We start from the raw sequence: 13,881 nt of genomic DNA on the forward strand, positions 1-13,881 counted from the left end.
CAGGTCCAGCAGGACGACTGGCATCTCTTTTCATCGTATCTTATTTAAGTTCAAGTTCAGGATTCATTTTAAGGTTCTTGTTGTCACATATAGAGTCCTGCATGGTCAGGCACCTGTGTAAATCTCTGACTTGCTCCATTCTTGTGTCAGCAGAAGGCCACTTACTGGTTGTCCCTCACTCTCGACAGAAAACAAAAGATGATCATGCTCTTGAAGCGGTGACTCCAACACTGTGGAATTCTCTTCCTATAGACTTGCATTTAGTGGTATCTGTTGATGCCTTTAAAAAGCAGCTTAAGACTCATTCATTCAAACTGGCCTTTGTTTGGCCTTTTGCTGCCTAGTGTTTGTAATATTGTGTGTTTTTAAGGTCTGTTCTTACTTATATGTTATTCTTTCCTTTTGGTGTTTTTGGTCTTTTTTTCTTGTGAAGGGCTTTGTGACCTTGCTGTGTAAAAGGTTATATACTAAATAAACTTTAATTAATTACTTTACTTAACTAGGTGCCATCAGCCACTCCAATTCCATGTGTCATGTCATTATCTATACAGCCAACACATATATTATCCATCAACCAGTGGCCAGTCGTAAAATCTTTGGGACATGCTCGAAAACTGTCAGTCCAAAAACAACGTAGTAGTACTTGTATGTGACACTTTCTTGCAAGTTATCGTACATAAAATATAATGACATTGCAGGATGTGTGCTCTGCTCTGAAGCTGCACATACTGAGCATCACTGTGATTGATGCCACACCAAATGCCACAGCCACTGTTTCTCATCAATAATTGGATGTTGAAATTTAATCTTAAATCTAAACAGTCTTGAGCAGTGGTCTTATTTGCGCTTTGGATATTCTATCCATGCAAAATGAAAACATTTGGATTTTTCCATGTGGAGGGTAAAGGGGAGCTGGATAAGAGCCCCACAGTATGCAAGCTGTGTCATCAAAGATAAAATTTACGTAATACAAGTAACATACAAAATCACATTACCTGCTTGCTCACAGAGTTGGAGGAAAAACAATCTGCTGTACGTGATGCCAAAGCAAGAACCCTCCAGTAAGTGTCAAAGCAGGACACATTTATTGCTCTCATATAGTATTTAGTGTGGGAAAATGTACTGACTTCATTAATTTGACTAACACTGCTGGTGATCAGTAACACTATTGAGCCTGTCAATTCACCTGCATAATGTGTTCTGTGGCTCTAAAGGAGCTTTGTCAAGTCTGAGAAAATAACCTGTCAGCTAGTTGACTACTGGACTACTACTAATATAATCCTACTAGTTGTGCACAGTATGATTTTAGCCAGCATCACGAGATACACAGTACTGTAGTTAGTGTGTGAATACATGTACATATCGACATCATTTGGGTGTGCAGCCAATGCAATGCCCCCTGTGCATAGTATTACCCTTTTTATTCTAAGTATTTGACAACACATTGTCATAGAAGAAGCCCAATTACTTCATATTTCGCTCTGTTCATTTGCCAATATGTCAACAACACTTCCTGCATGTGTTTCAAAATAAAAGTGCACATGTGAACACAACACTGGGCGTTTAAGGATAACAGCCTGTTGTCCAAAAACTACTAAAAACACATCAAAGAGCCACACTGTTGCACTATGTGACATGTTTTTATTACAATGAAAACACACACTGTAGTCTACTTCAATCCTCAATCCCACATACTGTACACCATCCTTGAACATACTTGACTTCTCACTAGGGGCCAACGCGGCCAGTGTACACTGTCAGACCTGCTTGTCAGATGGTTGAATAGCTTCAGAGTCTCCACTCAAAACATTAACCCAACTCTTTTCACTGTATTAACAATGTAAGGCAACACATCTTAGGAAAGAAAAAATATAAAAATGAATGTGTTTCTGGGCTCCAAATAGGAAAGAAAATAAGGTATAGTCCTACAAGTGTTGTGGAGAGAGTAACCTGCCCCATAATGTAGGTTAATTATTAAACATAATGTGCTAAAGCTACCAGTTACTTTACATTAAATGAAGCTTCATTACATCAAAGTTACCCTCAGACAAATGTAGCAAGCTAAACTACAGCAAATAGCCAAAAGTAGTTTGACACAGATCGGCATGCAAAAAATGCTACGTTTAGTTGTGAGTTAAACAATAAGATGTGCTCTCTGGTCTCACTGCTCCAAAATCAATATGGCAACAAAAAATAATAATAATAACAAAAAGCAGTTGTCCAGGGTGTGTGTATGTTCATCTATGTCTGTGTGTGTGTGTGTGTGGGTATGCTCAATTTAGACTGAAGTGCAGGACAAACTGTTAGCTCAAAATTTGATTCCACATTTGCGTATGATGGTGGCATCACTTACTGAACCTTGCAGTTTTATTTCAGACTGCTGCAGAAAGCTCCTCTGTGTTTGAGCTTCAGAAATGCTTCAGGAAATGTATCTTGCGTGGATGCTACTGCACTACTTGATCAATAAAAGAGCTGAGGTACTGAATAGCTAATTGATTTAAAACAACTACTACCATGCTAGTGAGAAATGTAGTTAAAGTAGTAACACTGCTACTTCTAGCGTTTCTACTGCCTTGGCAGAAAACCCAAAGTATAGTATATAAGTATGACTGTCTGTGTACATGGGGCATGTCTATTAAGTACATTTACATATGGCAGCAACAGACACACACACTGACGTGGCACTCAGCACAGGGGGCTTTCCTGTAACAACTAAACCAGCGGACCAGTACGATACTTGCAGTATGAAGTTTGGATATATATATATATATTGAAAAAGCACCTACCTACATCCAAGCTACTATTCTGGTTATTTATTTGGTTTCAAATGAGGCTTGACATTTACACACTCTCTCTTGACTGTCCCTCAATAATAAATATGCCAACATTGACGCACTTTGTGGGTCTACAATAGATGCTGCTAGCCACATAATATGATAAATCTTTTATCTCTGTAATGATAGTATTGCAAAATCAGGTTCATGGCGTCACACCGGTGACGGGGATAAAATTGGTATACCGTACACCCCTAATGGCCGGATAACATTTCTTACAAAATAATTCTAAAAAATCAGAACCTGACTCTTGAAAAGTTAAGAATTCTTGGCCTCTGCTGTTTTGACTTTGACCATCCTTTATTTAATCTGTCTCATCTGAGTCCTTCAACTTTATGTTAGTGCAATACTAAATTGATGGAGTGCTTTTTCTTATCTAATCCGCGCACTCAGATTTGAAACTGAATCAAATTTGATAGAGATTGATTAAGGTACTTAGACATTCTGACCTAAAATATTACACAACACAGAAACAATGGCTTTTTTGAAAGATCATCAAAAGTTTGCTTCTGCTAAGAGTTGGTAGATATGACAATGTATATTGTAAGACAAAAGAAATTTGAGATTTCGCCATACTATTTTATCCCTTTTAAGTTTTGATTTCATCATGCAAATTAAAATTCCATTTCAGCATGTCATGCAGTAGCTGTTCGATGGTGGAACAGGATATTTAAACATAAAGCAGAATTAAGAAACAAGTGCAGTCCTATGAAACGTCTTTTTATATACACAGACTGCGCTTACAAAATTCAACATTCTTTCAACATTCTATTATTGCAATACCAGTTTCTAACTATCCACTTGTTGGCCTCACCTTCAAATCATAGAGCTGCTCAGTGAAGTCGTCCTTCTTGCTGACATTGGAGAAGGAGCGCAGTGCACCCGTGAGCCGTGGAGGAGACATTGTTCTCTGATGCTTTAATCCACACACTGGTTTTCCAGCTTGTTTCTATGACTGACAGACAGATGCAAGAGGTAAACTCAAATGTGACTGCAGTGTGGTTTCACATAACATGGCAAAACCTATCAATGGGCACGTGTCTACATAAAAGTTGTCAGTTTAAAGTTGCTTTACGACACTTAAAAGGTAGGACAATATGAACACATCGTTATGGTGTTTTGGTGTATTAGGCAAAACAATGACAACATCTGTAAGGCAGGAACATTATGTTGGCTGGATGGAAACGGGGATACAAGTAAGAAACGTAAAATTATTAGACCATTTGCTGAAAAGTGTGCGCCTAATTGGAGATTGGACACTACTGACTTAAGTAACAGATTCCGAAATTATCTTCTAGGACGTAAAACGTTACCATCTTACTGTGATCTCAAGTCAGGTGTGTTAACGACCTGACGTTATCGTCTGCTGACAGGAGAACAGGGCTCGAGCCAGAGCCGATGTGCTGTATCTAATATTGGAAGTTGTCTTCCTCCACTTTTACGAACTTTACACATAGCATAGCGAAAGCAAAGCTTACTAACGCTGAGCAAGGGTTTTTTTTGTTGCTAGCTAGTGTTAGCTTATCAGGCTGGATGCGACTTCCCCATCCGTATTAGCTTTAGCACTGTGAAGCCCTCTCAATGTAAAACGCACTGAGACAAATTAAATATATTAGACATTGTTAAACATCATTTGGTACCTTTCGAAGCGCCCTGTAGAATGAAGTGTGGGGCGCGTGTGAATGGCCCACCGATGTCAACAGACCCTGCTTCCACAGTGGGAATTGTGGGTATTGTAGTTTTCCGGCAAACACTTGACTCACGGCAGTGCTAAAATGACTACATTACCCATTAACACAGAGAAGTGCACGTCACATACGGTTTGCTGTTACTTAAACCGACATACACTGCATCGATGTAGGCGGAGTCGGTCTCGAATTTAACGTGGGGCAGTGCCGTTGAATTAGGGAGTTGCAACACTACCATAGCCTTCTGTTGGAACTTGAGAGTCAATGAAACAATAACCAGAGAGGGTTTACTGAGACACCCCGCAGGAGAATCATTTCCTGTATATGTGTCACATGGATGTCGCCACTGGCACGCCCCTTTAGGAGCCTTGCGGCAGGTCCTGAATCAATTGATCCTAATGCGGAATAACAACAACAACAACAACAACAACAATAATAATAATAATAATATACTTTACTTAGATTGCACAATTCATGCATAAAATGCAACACAAAGTGCTTAACACAAAAGCAAATTATAACGTGTGATGAAACAAGAAAAACAAGGAAAATAAAATTCAGTAAAGTAGTATTAAACCAACGGGACAAGACTAGCTAAAACAGCGTTCAATTAAAAAGAAAATACACTTGAGGAGAAAGTGATGTTAAAAAGATGTTTCTTAAGATTTCGTTTGAAGGCGTCAACAGATTTACAGCCCTTCAGGGAGGCTGATCCAGAGTTTTGGACATAAATAACAAAGGCTGCCTCTCAGTGCCTTTTAGTTCCGGCCTTAGGAACTATCAAGAGGTTTGAGTCAGAGGATCTAAGAGAACTAGCAGGCACAAATGTCTTAACCATGTCAGACAGATAGGACGGGGCAAAGCCATTCAGTGATTTCAAAACCAGTAAGAGAATTCTGAAATGAATCTGGGACAGACCGGTGATCAGTGTAAAGATTTAAAGATTGGAGTAACGTGGACTCTCTGTCTGGTTTTCATTAGAACATGTGCTGCTGCGTTCTGTACGAGCTGTAACTGACCAATAGCTTTCTGAGACACACCAGACAGAAGAGCGTTACCGTCGTCCAGCCTGCTGGAGATAAAAGCTTGTATCAACTTTTCTGTGTTTGCCTGGGAGAGAAACGGTCTCACTCTGGCAATAATCCTTAAATGATAGAACAGCGCTTCAGTCGAGTTTCTAATGCCATGTTCAAAATTTAGGTCTGAGTCAATGATAACATAGAGATTTTGACCTGTTCCTTGATGTTTAGTGTAAGTACATTTAGGTGTTCACACAGTTTCGCTCTCTCAGCTTTTGCTCCAATAACAAGGATCTCAGTTTTGTCTTGATTTAGCTGTAAGAAGTTCTGAGTCATCCACAACCATATATCCAAGTGGTAACATAAAGAAACCAGACTGGACACACACTTGTCACGGAGGAACTCATTAGGTTGTTTAAAAATATTTTTTTCTAAAATCTTACTCAGAAAAGGCAGATTGGTCCATTGTTAGAGATGACAGCTCGATCTAAATTGTCTTTTTTAAGCAGTGGTTTAATTAGAGCAGTTTTAAAAGCTGTAGGAAATGTGCCTGTGAGAAGTGAGTGATTGATCATTGTTAAAACTTGTTAAAAGCCAATTTTCAAAAAGTGGTGGGAATGGGATCAAGAGCACAGAACAACATCTTTCTTGATAATTTCCAAGTCCACTGCTGTGGAAGAAAAAAAGGGAAAAAAATCTGGCAATTCAGATGAAAGATATGCCAACAGAAGTTCCCCGTGTCATGACGAGGTCTAAGGTATTACCACAGCTATGAGTTGGTTCATTGATATGTTGCATGAAGCTCAGATCTTCCAATAGATGTAAAAAGTCAGTAGCCTTCTTGTCTGTGGTATTGATTATTTATCATGTGTAAATTAAAGTCACCAATAATGATTATATTGTCATAAGGAGAGATGATATGAGATAAGAGCTCAGAGACATCAGGCAAGAAATTTGGATAATGTTTTGGTGGTCTAATTGAAAGAACTGGGTTCCTGACATTTCAGTATGAAAGCGTGATACACAAATGAACTAAACACATCAAAAGAAATATATATATATGGCTCAGAGCATCAGCACATATGGTGGCTGTCCCTCCACCTGTACTTGTCTAAAGGAGTAAGACAAATTCTAATTATTAATTAGTTAAAAAATAGGCAGTCGAGTTCAAAAATAAGGTAATTAAGTAAGAAAGTTTTATTGCTGAGGGACCTGATATTTAAAAGTGCCATTCACAGATTTAATTTCTTGCTTTGTGGTTGACAACAGTCATTGGAAGTAGGGATGTATACAAGGTTGTTAAAATTGAATCAGCTGTGAATTACGAGTCTTTGTTGTGTTGTAGCAGGACGAGTTCACAGGTCCAAAACTAATAGTTGGCGTATTATAAAATCAAATGTAGGCTGTAGGGGCATTAGAGATGTTAGGGGGTCCTGGCTCTACATGAGCAATGGAGAGACATGAGGAACCTATTTGACTGGCGCTTGGACCCTAGGAAAGCCAATAGTGGCGGGACTGGTCCGCAGGAGTAGCCACCAAGGAGATAGATTTGACTGTCTCAGTATGGAGTGCACAGGCGGGAGATGTTTGAGGAACGTAGCTTTCCTCCAGCCAGTTGGGATATATTCCATCACTTCTACATAACTGGCTGTGTTCCCAGAAGAGACGTGTTGATGTGGAAGACTCTGTGGGCAGTGTGGGGACTGTGATGAGACCCAGGTGTGCAGAGACAGTAGCCTCCTGAAATGCCCAACTCTGTGGCAGGACGGGATGGGGCCAGAAACATAAACATGCCCAAATGTGCACAAAGTCACTTTTCAAGCTTCAGACTGTTCCTTACGGACTGTTCCTTACGGACTGTTAATTACAGATGTCATTCATATCTATCTGTGCAGTTAGCACCATATCTAGCAGCTGACTAAGGTAAATGTTTCAATGCTCAGAGTTGCTCTGAGAATTTTCCTAAATCAAGCTAAGACTACTTCCTAGAAATCTTTAGGCTGAGTTCGGAACTTTCAGAGCGTTCTCTCAGATTGTTTATGAATACTGGGCCCTGGTCTCTTCAGTCTGTGTATGTGTGTGTGTGTGTGTGTGTGTGTGTGTGTGTGTTTATCCTTAACACTGTTTCATCACCTATGACATTGTCTGTTTCTGGCAGTAGAATGCCCTCGCCAAAAAAATGTAAGTAGTCATGGCATTACTTATGGTGCAGAGTTTGAATGTTTTTGCTATCAGTGTATGGAGAAGCAGTTAATTCTGTGATTCTTGTGCATGTCCCTGGAGATGTTTTGAGTAATGATCATCTAGTGAAGTTTACTAAGTGCTCACAGGTGTCCATCTCCTTTTCTTTGCATGGCTGCGGTGGAAGAATGTAATGGCTATTCTGAACACATGAGAGTGTGACAACCCTGTTTCATGTTAATGAAAAATGTGAAATTATGTTATATGTTTAGATTTCACTATTGAGTTACCATTCCATTCAGGATTTTGCATTATACTAACCAAAATCAATCATTTATAATCATCAGGGAGAAAGAGACTCAGTGCGTCCCCGCAACCACAGTCACTCATTGTTACTCCTGCCTGCGAGCACATGGTGTGAGAGAAGAGGGAGAGCCACTGGCAGAGATTACTTTGAGTAGCATGCATGGAAATAAATTAGAATATAATGCATATTTCTCACTTTCCCCCAATGGTCTGAATACCTTACAGCTGTACAATGCTGCTGTTGCACTGTGCTGCTCTGTGTTGTCTGCCCATGCGCTGGCAGTATCCTCTTTTCATGCATCAATGTTGAATTTGCTTTTAGCAGCGTGATAAAATCGATGTGTGTTGTGGCCTGAGAGTGTGTGAAAAGTGTCAGTTGCATGAGTCTCACAGTCAGTGCATGTGAGCTGGCAGCCCTGCCAATCAGGCATTTTTGTGTTCACATGCCCAAAACAAGCATTCTTTCTCTATTTGAGCATACTTGGTCTCAGCATCCTTGAGACTCCTGGATCACTAGGCCGCAGGTTTCCATTGCTAGCATCAGCCGACACCATGGTGGGCCTGACAGCATCACAGAAGGAGAGCACAGCTGCAGATACGAAGGTATACTTCAGACTCTGGTAGGTAGTCTGCTGTGGCTGGGCATTTGGTTTTAATCTGTGGACCCTAACGCAAAGTCATTTTTGAGGACGTTTTAATGCAAAAACTGGTTTATATTGAATAGTTCAATATTATGTAGGTTTACATGTTAAAATACTACCATACAGAAAATACCTGGAACTATAAAATGTAAAGTGGGTGTTCGACAGTGGTTCAAGTCATGTTGGAAATAAATCTCTGCAAACAGGCATCTTCCCAGATGTCTTCAAAACAGCTGTTGTAAACCAACTTACCAACTATATATATAACTTTCTACTTATCAGTAAGGCAGTACTCCTATGGTCTAGAGAGATTTGGGGTGCTTGTCAAAAGGAAAGGCGAGAGGGTGCAGATCGGCAAGTCTAGGCAGCAAAGAGAAATAGAGAAGTTAGTAAAGGAAAGGAGGCAGTTAAGAAAGCAGTGGAGGAAGGTGTCAGAAGAAGAAAGGGAGGGAATTAATGTATTGCAGGAGGAACTGAGTAGCAGGTTAGCAGTACTCACAAGGGCAGAACACCTCAGGGAGAAGAGAAAGAAGAAGGAATGTGCAAGGTCAGCATTTTTAGGAACCCCTTTTAATTTTGTGAAGGGCTTGTTTAATCAAGAAAAAGGAGGGCAACTTAAGGCAACGAAATCAGAGATTGAACAGTATTTGAAGTCGACGTATTCAGATTCAAAGAAGAATAGGAACATAGGTCTTCCACCTGACATGCCACCATTAGGGGAAGTGGAGCAGGAGATGATGTGAGCCCACCTAGGTGGAGAGAAGTTGTGGAGGTGGTTAGGCGTGCAAAGGCTTCTTCGGCCCCAGGGCCTAATGGAGTCCCCTTCCGTGTCTATAAGAGTGCACCTGGCATCTTAAGGACACTATGGAGATACCTGAGAATAGTTTGGGAGAAACAAAGTATTCCAAGAGCATGGCGCAGGGCAGGAGGTGTCTTCATCCCAAAGGAGAAGGAGTCATCGGACCTTAGCCAGTTTCGGATGATTTCTCTCCTAAATGTTGAGGGAAAGATTTTCTTTAGTATCGTAGCACAGAGGCTGGCTAATTACTTAGAAAGGAATGGTATGATAGATTTGACAGTGCAAAAAGCAGGGATACCAGGATTTGCGGGGTGCTTAGAGCATACTAGCATGATTTGGCATCAGATTCAGACAGCTAAGAGGGAGAAAAGAGACTTGAATGTTGTATTTTTAGATCCGGCTAATGCGTTTAGGTCAGTGCCGCATAGCCTTATTTGGAGTTCCTTTCAATACTTTAAAGTGCCAGAGATAGTTGTTAACTTGGTGAAAGCATATTTCCAAGACATCAGACTGTGTGCAAGTATCTCAGAGTGGCTATGGAGGTAATTATTAGGGCTTCCAAGTGGGTCGTAGGTGGGGAGAGATGGCTGAATGGAATGCGTCTTCCACCAATTAGGGCTTATATGGATGATATGACACTGCTAACTTCAACAGTGCCACGTACAAGGAGGTTGTTAGATAAAGTCAATCAGAATCTCAAGTGGGCTAGTATGACGGTTAAGCCTAGTAAGTCAAGGAGTATTTCAATATACAGAGGGAAAGTAAGTGATAAGTTTGCTATAGATGGTGAGGAAATCCCAACAATTATGGAGAAATCAGTCAAGAGTCTAGGACAGTGGTATAATGTAGACCTGAATGATGTTGAACAGGTTGTGCAATTTAGAAAGGATGTTGCAGAAGGGATGGAGAGAATAGATAAATCAGGGCTCCCAGGAAAACTGAGGTTGTGGTGCTTGCAGTTTGGCTTGTATCCTAGGTTAATGTGGCCAATGTCAGTATATGAAGTCCCATTATCTGTAGCAGAGAGAATGGAAAGGCTAGTTAGCGTTTATATTAGAAAATGGTTGGGTGCTCCCAGGTGCTTAAGCAATGTAGCTTTGTATGGGAAAGGAATGCTTCAGCTGCCAGTATCCAGTCTAACAGAGGAGTTTAAATGCACTAAGGTTAGGACAGAACTTTTGTTATCTGGGAGTACGGACATGTTAGTTAGCAATGTGGTTCTGAATCCTTCTGGGGGGAGGAAATGGAACCCAAAGGCAGCAGTTTAGGAGGCAGAGGCAGCTCTTAGGCATGCAGAAATAGTAGGAAATGTTCAATTTGGCCGGGGAGGCTTGGGACCTGGCCCAGGCAAACCAGTGTGGAACAAAGCAGGTCTAAAGGAGAAAAGAAAGCTTGTAGTGGAACAGGTGCATAGGCAGGAGGAGTTGTTAAGGGGGGCAAAAGCAGTTGGTCAAGCCAAACAGGGACAATGGTTGAATTGGGAAGGTGTTGAGAAGAGGAAACTTAGTTGGAGGGACCTGTGGAATATGGAGGAAGGCCGTATTAAATTTCTGATAGGGGCGACATACGATGTGTTGCCAACCCTGCAGAACCTAAGACTCTGCGTACAGGGCGACCAATCGTGCCCACTCAGCAAGTTTAAAGCACATTTTGTCTGGTTGTAGAATTAGCTTATCACAAGGCCGGTATACATGGCGGCATAATCAGGTGCTGAGCAGCTTAGCTGCAGGCATTGAAGAGAGAAGGAAGCAGGTGAATTCTGGAAGTTCTAGAAAGGAGAGGTTAGTTGTGCGGTTTGTTCGAGAGGGGGAGAAAAATAGAGTCAGGGAGAAGGCAGGTAGGTGGCTGCCTAGTAGGGGCTGATGATTGGCAAATGCAGGTCGATTTAGGAGGAAAGCTAGTTGTGCCCCAGGAAATAGTTTATAGTAATCTGAGGCCGGACATTGTTTTATGGTCCATGAGTAAATAGACTGTGTATTTTATTGAGTTAACAGTCCCTTGGGAAAATTCAGTGAAGGCAGCTTATGAAAGGAAGAAGACCAAGTATGCAGATTTAAAGACAGAATCTGAGCAGAGGGGATGGAAGACCAGGGTTTGTCCGGCTGAAGTGGCGTGTAGAGGTTTTGTTGCAGGGTCAGCTGTTTTACTGTTGAGGGAGCTGGGAGTGGGAGTGGGAGTCCTGGAGGATATATTTAGAACATAGCACAGCACTGAAACTTCTCTTACTAAAATAATTAGCGACCTCAGACTAACTTCTGTGGAAAATAAGGTCAGGATGGTGTCAGTCTTTTACATTAGCTAGGAGGTAAAGAGTGGGATGATGGACAATTTGAGATAACAAAGGAAACAAGTGAGGAAAGCTAACTCACAGCTAACCCTGGTTTTAAGTTTGGTAAAGTCTGTTAAATAACTGTTTATTAATTAAATTAGAGGCCCAAAGTTTTGTAAATTTCATAACGAAACAAAACGAGAAAATGAGCCTGGTTTATTTTGGTAATTTCACTTAATTGCCACAAATACAGGAACTACCCATGGACTGCTGCTAGTTAGCTGTTGCACTCACTACTGCTGCACACATAGACTGTTTCTTCACTGCACTGATTGAACATCAGTGATGTTCAACTTTCTGAGTTTCCAAGGAAGTGAAAAGCCCGTTTTCAGGGCTGTCAGGGCTTTCAGGACTCAAAAGCAGAACACAGGACAAGAACTGAGGGCGAGCGCAAAGGCTGGTTTTAATAACAAAAACTTTCTCAAAAGGTTGACAACAAAAATCACTTATCCAAAAGGCAATAAGGCAGAAGGGCAAAAACTTAGGACGCTGAGGATCACAGACAAAAACGAACGTGAGACAAGACTCTGGGAAGACTTTAGCTGTGGTAGCAAAGACAACACGGCACATAAGGCACAAGACGATCTGGCACAGGACAAAGGGAGACGCGGACTATATATACACGAGGTAACAATGAACAGGTGGAGACAATCAGGGCGGGGTAGACAATCAGACAGGCGGGAAACACACCGGGAAGTCAAGGGGCCTGAAACGAGAGAGTTAGGTTTCGCAATACAACAGGAAGTGTAAGACAAGATATGACACTCGTGAACAAAACACTTAACAGACCTGATGAGACATGACAGTACCCCCCCCTCTAGGGCCGGCACCGGACGGCCCAGGTACGTTTTGGTGCTTGTTGTGAAAGTCAGTGATTAAAGTCTTATCGACGATGAAGCTTGCTGGAACCCATGACCGTTCCTCGGGGCCGTACCCCTCCCAGTCCACAAGGTACTGGTAACCCCGACCACGTCTGCGCTCCGCTAGGAGCTTCTTGACGGCGTAGACAGGGCCTCCGTCGACCAGACACGGAGGAGGGGGTGGCTTAGTGGCTGGCATCAGCGGGCTTTCTTGGACCGGCTTGAGCTTGGAGACGTGGAATGTGGGGTGTACTCTCATGGACCTGGGGAGTCTCAGACGCACAGACACAGGATAAATAATTTTTGAGATCTCAAAAGGTCCCACAAACCTGGGTGCCAGCTTTCGAGAATGCACATGGAGGGGTAGATCCCGCGTAGATAGCCAGACCTTCTGGCCTGGGGTATACTGGGGTGCTGCTCTGCGGTGGCGGTTCGCCGCTGCTTTCATTTGTGTCTGGCTCTTCAGTAACACCCTTCGCGCAGCTGCCCAGATTCGCCGGCAGCGTCTCACCAGGGCATGCGAGCTCCTGGTTCATGCGCTCCGTCTGTCCGTTGGACTGCGGGTGGTATCCGGACGTCAGACTTACTGTGGCCCCGAGCATCCTGCAAAACTCCCTCCAGAACAAGGAAACAAACTGGGGTCCTCTATCCGACACAATATCCTTAGGCAACGCATGAATACGGAATACTTCTCTCATCAACACTTCGGCTGTGACTTTGGCTGAGGGCAACTTGGGCAATGGGATGAAGTGTGTCATTTTAGAAAAACGATCCACCACCGTGAGTACGGTGGTGTTACCTTTGGAGGCGGGCAGCCCAGTCACGAAGTCGATAGAGAGGTGTGTCCATGGTCGCTGGGGTACGTCCAGCGGGTGCAGGAGTCCGGCTGGGCTTTGTTTCGACGTCTTGTTTCTGCAACAGACTTCACAAGCTTGAACATAGTCGAGTATGTGTTTTCTAAGAGTGGGCCACCAAAACCTCTGTTTGACCATGAAGAGTGTGCGTTTGACCCCCGAGTGACATGTGAGTAGTGAGTTGTGTGCCCACTGAATTACCTGGGACCGCAGCTGCATCGGTACGAACAACCGATCGCTGGGGCACCCTGCCGGGGATGTCAATCCCTCAATGGCTTTTAGCACATCATTTTCTATTTGCCAAGTTACCTCTCCTACCACACAATTTAGTGGTCGGATCGTCTCGGGTTCCTTGGCAGCCGGTTCTGGT

At 42.4% G+C, this 13,881-nt stretch overlaps 1 protein-coding gene across 1 annotated transcript in view; it reads right to left on the reverse strand.

The window, feature by feature from the left end:
- ascc3 (activating signal cointegrator 1 complex subunit 3) overlaps positions 1 to 4,550 on the reverse strand; it is a 150,088-nt gene extending 145,538 nt beyond the window's left edge. The window contains exons 1-2 of the mRNA XM_041942373.1: positions 4,475 to 4,550; positions 3,649 to 3,789 (exon numbers count right to left, since the gene is read on the reverse strand). Coding sequence (XP_041798307.1) covers positions 3,649 to 3,738 — 90 coding nt within the window. The 5' untranslated portion in view covers positions 3,739 to 3,789; positions 4,475 to 4,550. The remainder of the gene's footprint in view (positions 1 to 3,648; positions 3,790 to 4,474) is intronic.
- Between the last annotated feature and the right edge of the window lie 9,331 nt (positions 4,551 to 13,881).

This window comes from Chelmon rostratus, chromosome 8 (assembly GCF_017976325.1).
Source record: "Chelmon rostratus isolate fCheRos1 chromosome 8, fCheRos1.pri, whole genome shotgun sequence".
In the NCBI taxonomy this organism is placed as follows: domain Eukaryota; kingdom Metazoa; phylum Chordata; class Actinopteri; order Chaetodontiformes; family Chaetodontidae; genus Chelmon; species Chelmon rostratus.